Source organism: Mustela nivalis (genome assembly GCF_964662115.1).
Source record: "Mustela nivalis genome assembly, chromosome: 2".
NCBI classification, from domain to species: Eukaryota; Metazoa; Chordata; class Mammalia; order Carnivora; family Mustelidae; genus Mustela; species Mustela nivalis.
Window position 1 is genome coordinate 99,032,686 of NC_139021.1, and position 10,160 is coordinate 99,042,845.

A 10,160-nucleotide genomic window follows, 5' to 3' on the forward strand; every position below is an offset into this window, starting at 1 on the left:
GGCATTTCTTGTTTTTGTTTTGAAATTTGTTACATATTACCAGACTATGGTAATATATAATGCCATCAGCTATATGACTTATTAAAAAATATAAACCTACTACAGGGACACCTAGGTGGCTCAGTGGGCTAAGCTGCTGCCTTTGGCTCAGGTCATGATCCCGGGGTCCTGGGATCGAGTCCCGCATCGGGCAAGGTCCTTGCTTGGCAGGGAGCCTGCTTCTCTCTGCCTGCCTGCACTCACTCTCTCTCTGACGAATAAATAAATAAAATCTTGTAGATATAGTGTGTGTGTGTGTATATATACACACACACACACTATTAAGAAATCCTATTCTATTTAAAAACCTAGACTTCTGTTAATGGAAGTTTTTGGTTCCTGATTAGTATTATATACACTCTTATTACCAACACAGACAAAAAATTTAAACTTATGAAAGTAAAGGCATCTTTCATCAACTACCAGAGCACAGGCAAGAATTTTATTATTCCTGATCTAAAAATACAAACTGATGCATGTCTGTATTTACCTTCCCATGTCCTTAGAAAGAAAAGGCTACTGAAACACTAAGAACATATACTTCGGAAAGGTAGTTTATTAATTACATGACTGTTTCAAAATAACAACATGTATCATTTTCTGATTTAATTTTTCTTTGCCTCAACTTACTTTAAAAAGAACCACTACTGATCCTGTAAGTCCTGAGAATCCAGACAATGGAACTAATTTTAGTAAAAAAAGAAAAGCTGTATGTGTAATGATTAACATTTACTTACACATGTCACAGAACATTTTTTTTTATCAAGCAGAGAAACCTATGTAGTCATTAAAAACAATCATGAACACAGGATCTATAAAAAGAAAAAAAAATATTTTTATCTATGTGTACATGTAACATCAAGGTAAAAAATCTGCCATATAGTAGGATTATGGATCAGTGGGTATGAACAATCCTATGTAACCTTTGAAATAAATAGCAGGTGGTTCTTTTAAAAGAAGCCGAAGGAAGGAAAATTAATTTTTTATTGTATTGTTTTGAAGCAGCTAAGAAAGCTTGAACCGTTTGGTAGAATTGTCTTCTGGAGACTAGCAGCTTATTTCCCTTTAAATATTGCTCATGTAATAAGTTGTCTTCTATTTGGGCCAATAAGGGGAAAATAATGATGGACCAATCTACAGCTAAACTAACCAACCAAAAAAAAAAAAGCTCAAGTTATTTTTTAAAACAGAAAATGTCTGGTATCAACTAGCTTTCTCAAAAGACATTTGAAGTGGATTTTAAAATCATTATTTCTATAACATTTATAAATACAGTATTAAAAAAAAAAAGATTACCTTGCAAAGTCCGGCTCTCTCCTTGGCAAGCTTTTGTTTCTTTCTTCCTGCAAGAAATGGAGTATTGTCATTTTACCACTATTAAAATGGGTATCAAAGAAGTCAAACTGCTGTAGCAGTCATTCATTCTATTTATAAAACATCCCAGAAGGGATGTTGTCTTGTCTCCTTGTGATTTATCAGGTCAGCGTTCTGGTCAATGAGCTACATACAATATAATATTTCTGGGCAAGAGCTTTTTCCTTCCTTCTGGTGCACCAAGATCAGCAATTTTGAAGATGGAGACAGTTCTAACAGGTGATTAACTGCCCCAAGCAGAGCAAGCCCCGCCCACCCAAAAGCTACACAAGACCTGAAACACAACCAAGATTAAACCACTGCTGTTAGAAAGCTTTATTATTGAAATATAACAGATTCAACCTTTACTGAATGTTGAAAGCTATTAGACATTCCTAGATGAGGGGGGAAAAAAAAGTGGGTAGGAGGACAGTATTCAGAAACACACTGCAAAATTCTTAACTACTGCTGGCTGGTTAAGAAAAAAACCCTCTGCCTACACTCTCTAAACTGTTTAAATTTTTGGTCTTGTTTTTTATTCGAAAAAGCAACACTACGTATCTCAGAAGTAGGAGATGTTTAAAATCTTAAAACCCTTAAGCCAAAATAAAGGGCACCAACAATGTTTTAAATTGCTATATGAGCACCTGCATGGCTCTGTCAGTTTAAGCTTCTGACTCTAGGGTTTTGGCTCAGGTCACAATCTCAGGGTCACGGGATGGCCTGTGCCCAGCTCTACACTCAGTGCAGTCTGCTTTCCCCTTTCCCTCCACCTCTACTCCCCCCCACCTACAGGCTGAGGGTTTATCGCTCAAATAAATAAAATCTTTAAAAATTTTTTCAAAAAATAAAAAATAAATAGCTACTTAATGATATACTCTATATGAAAGGGTGTTAGCACAAGGGTTGTATAAGCTTGGTTAGTGTCAGCTCTTCTTAGTGTCAGAGTGACTGTGGGCAAGTTACAGTAACCTGTACCTCGCTTTCCTCATATGTAAAATTGACCTAAAAACAGGTACATGCTTCATAGAGTTGTTGTGCATGTAAAGTATTTTTTAACAGTGTCAGGCTTATCATGTGCCATCTGAGTTGGTAAAGAACCACCTCCTCAGTAAGCATCTGGTACTGAGACAGTGCACTACCAGCAACTTCGCTAAGGAGCTGTGCTATATGCTAAATACCTAAAATAAGTTTATTCCCTAGTCACTAAAAAGTATCAGTGACATGGAGACTGTGGCATAGCTATGAAAGGTTAAGGCTCTAACACTTATTATCTTGGTGAACTCTGGCAAATAAATCTCTTAAAACTCCCTTAGGGCACGTTTAACTTTACCACTGTGAGACACAAAGGCTTCAAAAAATGTCCTTTGAAAACCTTTAAGTGTTCTACAGGTCCAAGTCTCAATCAATGCATGACTAAAGAGTCAGTGACCTGTTTGCCTACCACAGTGAGGTGGGTTAATTTATTGTGGTTAAACACAATAGATAACAAGTTTTCTTCTCTTATGCAACTAACAAACTGGGTTTAACCACACCCACACCTCTTGCCAACTCTAGCCGCCGAAACACCTCAAGTGCTACAACTTTAAGGCTTAAATACAATTTTAGCAGTTTCAACAACAAAAAATATGTTAAATAAGCTGATCTTACATATAAATTTTTAGACACCTATTTTTCTAACAAACTACCTTTCCTAGGTATTCATCTTCGGGCAACTATCTGTAGGAAAACTGAACCATAACATTCTACCCTCTATTTCTTCAAGGGCTTCCTCTTGGCTGTCCATAAGCAGAAAATACTGAATGCTACCCTACCACATTAACTAATACTGAGTATCACTAGAAAGAGACTACTCAGACTAGAAGAAGCAGCGGACATGAAGACGAACACTGAGATGTTAGGTCGGGTAAGCACCCAGAAAGTCTTGGATGTCAGACACTATTCTAAAGGTTAATTTGCTTACTCGATCCTCACAGTAGCACTAAAACAAGTACTATCATGACCTCCATTTTACAGATGACAACACTTATTAAGGTCACAACCTGTAAGTGGTAGAGAGGCAGTTCAAAGCCAAGCAGCTCCATTTACGATGACCCGCGATCAGACATGACTCTCTACTGCCGCCGCACGCTGTAGAGAGGCTGAGGGGGCAGACAATACCGACCCTGTCTTTGGCCTTCCAGCTTCTTGCCCACGTGCGGCAGATGACCTCTCTTGGGGCTCTATGTGCCAGGTCCCTTGAAGATTCCTACACATACCTTAGAGAGGCCCAAGACCACAACTGGGGGAGGCTCTCTTTCGTCTCCCATGAATCTGTGAGAGGGAAGTCTCTCCGATCTGAGGCACAGATAGTACCACAGTATCTAATAAAAGATTAGCTGTCATTTAGGTGCACAGAAATCCTTTGATCCTGCAACAGTGCTCTTCCGCTAGTGCCCTTAGACTAGAAAAATCTGTGGGCTAAGGTCTGGACTCTGTACCTGTGTACCTGTGCAGCTGGATCATCATCTGCCCACTCCTCCGTGAGTAAGTTACGCTGCATGAACCTGTCAACTGCATAGAGTCACCTGCTCCCGGTCTCAAAGTGCCTTCTCAGTTTGGGAAATACTTCACTATCCCTCTGCTATCTTCTAACAGAAGCGAAGGCATTCCCATAAAACCAAAAGGCACCTCAGAAGTGAACATGGGAAGTTTGTGGAATAAACAGAGAAATACAGTTTGCTAAGCCAGATTTAAGGAAAATGACAAAAAAATAATGAAACCCAACAGACAGAAACTTAGTTGCCATTACTATTCAATCTTACAGTTATTTTTAATATGGTGGAGAGCAATTGTTTTTGATTGTTTGACTGATACAATTACCAGATTTTAAGACTGACTGGGTGCTTCAGATTTCTAAATTTGTAAATTTAAGTTTGGTATTCTAGCTTTAGTTTCACAAGACAATTTACTTGTTACTTTATCAGTGTATTATACTATCTCTGTGATAAAGGGAAAGATGGTTAACAGACTGAAACATCAGAGTTACGCATTCAATGAGTAAAATGAAGACTTGACTCAGTATTTACTAGAAATCAGTCCCAAGTGCTACTGTGTAAACCTAACAAGTGGAAAAAGACTTTGTCAACTTTCAAAAATATATATAAGGATGAACTGACAGAATTACTCTGAACGTAAGTTTTACTTCCTAAAGAAAACATCAAATAATTATATTCATAGACAATCTTTAGCATCCATCAATTACCATCTGCCAGGGACTGTACTAAAACTCTCTATGTATAAGTATAACATTTTACAAAAAAGGGAAACGAAAACTTTTAAGTCGCTCACCCAGGTTACTCAGCTAATCATTCAAGCCAGACCACTGAGATCTTAAGGCCACCGATAAAGCTAGAAAAAAAATCCATGGATTAAAGAGAATGGAAAGGGATTTTTAAAATACTCTCTCAAAGTATCTAAAATGACAGCTTTTATGATTTCTTCAACCGAAAAATTAGCTCTCTCAAGATTTCTAACAGGATTTCCAAAGGAAAAAAGGATTAATCCAATTCTTTCCTGAGCTCTCTAGCCATACCACACCACCAGTCCTCCGACTATTTTGAAACTACCAGAAAACGATCTGAACTTCCAGCTATGCTTTACAGCTGGCATTTACGGACCGTCAGAAATGGTGGAGGGCACTTCAAACAGCTCAATCTTCACAAAAACAACCAGAGGCAGGTGACATTACCTGATTTTACAAGCTAAGAAAAATTAGATTCAGAAAGTCTATTATGCAGCTGATCTGTAACTAACCTGGGCCTAGAAAACTCAGTGTCTGAATCCAAAATAGCTTTCTTTCCATTAGTCTATAAAATAAATTCCCCGTATCCCTTCCTTCCTATAACTAGAATTAGATGTCATATTCCAGATGGTGTAAGGTACCTATACCCCCAAACGGGTAGGTTACTAGCCACGTGGGGCTCAACACTTGGAATGATCTACTATTACTTCATTAAATGCTAAGTATTCATTAGGATAATCACACCTTCATACGTTCTGGGCTTTAATAACTTATGTATCAATTTTACTATATTTATTTATTTTTTTTTTAGATTTTATTTATTTATCTGACAGAGAGAAATCACAAGCAGTCGGAGAGGCAGGCAGAGAGAGAGGAGGAAGCAGGCTCCCTGCTGAGCAGAGAGCCCCATGCGGGACTCGATCCCAGCACCCTGAGATCATGACCTGAGCCGAAGGCAGCGGCTTAACCCACTGAGCCACCAAGGCGCCCTTAAAGATTTATTTTAAAGAACGTGCACAAGTGGGGGAGGGGAGAAAAGGGGGAGGGAAGCAGACTCCCCGCCGGGCAGGGAGTCCGGGCGGCCTCGAACTCACGACCCTGATCTCGTGACCTGAGCTGAAACCAAGAGTCGGATGCTCAACCAAATGAGGCACCGGATGCCCCTGCATTTTAATTTTAGGAATCATTTTGACTGAGCAACCTAGATGGGTACAAACACACTTATCGCAGCAGGTTGTTTGCTCTTCCGCTGCTGCGAGTAGGGCGGCCTCCGAAACTCAAAAATCACGACGGTCTGGGGGGCACGATCTCGCTCGCGGGAACAGCTCTTAGAAAGATGTCGCAGGTATGAAATAAGACTGAGCCACCGCAGGAGCGCAGCCCTTTGGACTCCCTGCAGTCTCTGTAGCATTCGCTCATATCCTGGAAGCGTGCGCAGGGAGGCCACCAAGAGGGTTTAGGAATGCAGCAGCGACACCGCGCACTGGCGGGCCTGGTTTCGAGCACAAATCCGTAAACACGCGACTTTCGAGTGAGGAACACGGGTTTAAACAGGTGAACGGCTAAAAGAGCCCCCCCCCCCCCCCAACAAACGCACACCTAAATCCCGAACCAACCAGAGCGCGTTCACGACGGGGCGCGGCGGGGTAAAGACACGATGGGAAGAACTGTCCTCCAAAATGGAGGGAACCCTGCAGGGCACCAGCGGCGGGAGCTGCACCGGGAGCGCCGCCGTCTTACGGCCCGGTGGGCCGCGGCCGCCGGGGCCCCCCACACCCCCACGGCCCCGCGAGTGGCAGCCGGGGGCAGGCGCGCGGAGGGGCGGCGGCCCTTGGCGCCCGGGGCCGAGGGGACGCACTCACGTTCTCGAAGCCTGTTCTTGAAGTTGGGGTCACTCCGCCTCTTGCGGTCGAAGTAGATGCAGTACCCGATGAAGAGAGCCCCGCAGACGCCGGCGGCGATGGCGCTGTTCCGGCCCACCATCTTCCCACGGCCCAGAGGCAGGAGCGAGCGCGGCGGCGGCGGGGCCAGCGAAGAAGCTGTTGGCGGGGAAGCCGCGGACCACGCCGCTGCGACCGGACGCTCGCCCCGAGAGACGCGGAAAGGCCGAGCGCACGCACTTCCGGCCCCAGCCGCAAGGTCCTCCGGCACGTCCGCGGCTGTGCCTGAGCGGCGGAGTCCGCGCCGCTTTTGCGCCTGCGCCGTTTCTGCGCCTGCGCAGGGGGTGTAGGCGCGGCCGCCCAGGCGCCTCGGGTGGGTAGTGAGTTGGCGTCGGGCTGTGCGGCTTGTCTCGCACTTCCTCAGAAGCTGCTGAGCGTGACGTAGCGAAGGTGTCGCGTGGCCGTCGTGCACAGGCTCGGAAGACTTGCTCCTGGACGTCCTTGCTTGTGTCGCACAAAGATGGCAGGGGCCGACGACACGTGCATCCTCCTCCTCTTGTGTAATGGAGGCAGCCCGTGGCTCCACGAACTGAACGGAATCTGCTTTTCAGGTTCATTCACAGCTGTGCGGCGGCAACGTAATCCAGCGACTCGCTGCCAGAGAGGCTTACAATATAGTTTCCTGAGGGGCGGGAGGAAACTGAGCTGCGCGATTCCTGGAGAAATAACGGATAAGAGAAAGTGAAAACATGAGTTGTCTTACAGTCGCTGGAAACGTGCGGGGTGGTTTGAATGTAAAGGACAGCGGCACATGGGTGGCTCAGTCGGCTAAGGGCGTCCGCCTTCCGCTAAGGTCATGATCCGGGGGTCCTGGGACGGAGACCAGCACGGGGCTTCCTGCCCTGGGAGAAGTCTGCTGCTCCCTCAGCTGCTTCCCCCTGCTCATGCTTGCGCTCGCTCTCGGTGAAATAAATAAAATCTTTTATAAAAAGTAAGTAAATTAAAAAGACAAAACCTTGGTCAGACTACAAATTGAGAGGGGTAAGAGAAGGCACATACAAGGCTGTGTAATAAAAGTGGCCGCCTCTGTCACCAGTCTTAGGGAGGGATCCTCTCTAACCCTTAGAGCAACAGCAATGGCTCTTACTCATGGTGAATCCCGCTTTGTGCTGAGTCGCCTCATGGGGGCTGGCCGGGCCAGAAAGACCAACAGTGTGGTTAAAGGGTTGGGGCTTTTGATCCGTGTGATATCCCTGGAGAGAAAGGGGATTGGAGGGAAGGAGAGAGGGAGATGGAGTTGAATTTCATGGCCTGCATAATGAAACCCAAATAAAAACTCAGGACCCAGAAGCGGGTGCGTCTTCCAGGTTGGCAATACTCTGTGTAGTGTGCCATGTGCAAGGAGGGTGAGGTGTTATGACCACTGGGAGGGGACAACAGAAGCTTCAAGTGTGGGACACTCCCAGACCTTTCCCTATGGCTGGTTTGGTTTGTATTTTATTTTATTTTGCCATAGTAAAATTGTAATCCTAAGTGTAACATGTTCCTGGGGTACCTGACCGACTCAGTCAGAGGAATGTGCAACTGGATCTCCCAGTTGTGAGCTCCAGCCCGACACTGGGTGTAGAGATTACTTAAAACTTAAAAAAAATAAGTGTAGGGGCACCTGTGTGGCTCAGTCTGCCTTCAGCTCAGGTCATGATCTCAGGGTCCTGGGATCATGCACAGTGTCAGGCTCCCCACTCAGGAGGGAGTCTGCTTGAGATTCTCTCTCTTCCTCTGCCCCTCTCCCTGCTCATGCACTCACACACAGTCTCAAATCAATCTTGAAAAAATCACCTATTTATATATATAAATATAAAAACATGAAAGCAACCTGTATAGTAGTAAGGACCCATACTGCCACATGCAACTTATGTCAGTTAAATATATCCATGTTTGTACTGGTTGCAAAGTTAAGTTAAAGCTACTACAGATCATAATCAAAAAGTATGAGAACACTGCTCTAGTCCATGCCCCTTACTTCACCAATCAAGATATTTAGATATCTTGATATTTACTTCACCAATCAAGATATTTAGCTAAAGAGGCTGAGAGGCTTGTCCAAGGTCTTGCACACACAGCCACAGAGCTGGGTCAAGAACAAAATGCCCCTACACTCCAGTCCAGGGCTCTTTACACAAAAACCTAGAGACCAAAGGAGCACTCTATGTTAAAGACTGAAATCATACAAATTTATATGTACACTATAAATCATACACAACATAATGGACACTAATAAACACTGTAAGATACACACAAGAAAATTATATACCATATATGGTCTCCATCTACAGTGATAGTCTATATAGGCAATGCATCTTTATGTAAGTCTAACTGGAAATACATGCAAAAATGCTCAAGATGACCAATTAGTATTTATTGAACCATATTTATGAAAAACTAGATTCTAGGGGCGCCTGGGTGGCTCAATGTGTTAGGCCGCTGCCTTCAGCTCAGGTCATGATCGGGGTCCTGGGATCGAGCCCCGCGTCGGGTTCCTTGCTCAGCGGGGAGCCTGCTTCTCTCTCTGCCTCTGCCTGCCTCTCTGCCTGCTTGTGATCTCTGTCTCTCTCTCTCTCAATCTCTGTCAAATAAATAAATAAAACCTTAAAAAAACAAAAAAAAACTAGATTCTAAGCATCATAGGGGATGCCAAACAGGAAATATCCAGTCTCTGGATATAGGAAAATAGAGCTTGATTTTTACAATTTACCGTTTTTTTTTGTTTTTTTTTTTTTAATTTACTTGACAAACTGAGATCACAGAGAGGCAGGCTAAGAGGCCGGCAGAGAGAGGGAGGGGAAGCAGGCTCCCTGCTGAGCAGAGAGCCCGATTCCGATTTCTCTGATTCCAGGGCTTGATCCCAGGACTCTGGGATCATGACTTGAGCCAAAGGCAGAGGCTTTAACCCACTGAACCACCCTAGTGCCCCTACAATTTGTTTTCAAGACCCATTAGGTTTTCCTGGTGCTGTGGCCAAAAGAAGAATTTTTTTAGTAATTAGTAATAACTGACTGTCCCTCAATCCCCTTATTCACCTGATAGACAGGACATCATAGATTCTGCCTGCCTCAGAGCAGCACCCCTGGATTTCTCCCACTCCTCCCACCTGGGCACAGATGCAGCTTGGTGAGATTTGTGAGGGCAGCAGCCATAGCACGAACTTGAGCCCCAGGGGAATGCACTGATACTCTCTCCCTTGTTGAATTTTATACTTTGTGACTTAATTACCATATTTTATCAGAAAATGCCCCGTAAATGGATTTTTTTTGAAGGACTGTTTCATTCTACTGTGTCATACTAATTTAAGAATCACAAGTTTACCTGGGAAAACATTTTTTCAAATTAAAAAACAAATAAAAGTAGAAATCTTCTTGATAGTTTGCAAAGGACTTCAGTAACAACTTTAATTACTGGTTAAAAAGTCAAAGCAACTGGGGTGCTTGGGTGGTTCAGTGGGTTAAAGTCTGTCTTCAGCTCAGGTCATGATCCCAGAGTCCTGGGATCGAGTCCTGCATCGGGCTCTCTGCTCAGCAGGGAGCCTGCTTCCCTTTCTCTCTCTG

General features: G+C 44.1%; 1 protein-coding gene across 14 annotated transcripts in view; it reads right to left on the reverse strand.

Annotated features, from left to right (window-relative positions):
- TOMM20 (translocase of outer mitochondrial membrane 20) overlaps window positions 1–7,569 on the reverse strand; it is a 77,064-nt gene extending 69,495 nt beyond the window's left edge. For 9 of the 14 annotated variants that reach the window (XR_014308836.1, XR_014308837.1, XR_014308838.1 and 6 more), the window contains exons 1-2: window positions 6,538–7,569; window positions 1,336–1,382 (exon numbers count right to left, since the gene is read on the reverse strand). Coding sequence is in view for 10 of the 14 variants with exons in the window: in XM_082720719.1 (XP_082576845.1) it covers window positions 1,336–1,382; window positions 6,538–6,658 (168 nt within the window). In the remaining 4 variants the exon portion in view is untranslated. The remainder of the gene's footprint in view (window positions 1–1,335; window positions 1,383–6,537) is intronic. The other 5 variants (XM_082720715.1, XM_082720716.1, XM_082720714.1 and 2 more) reach the window with 3 other exon arrangements.
- Between the last annotated feature and the right edge of the window lie 2,591 nt (window positions 7,570–10,160).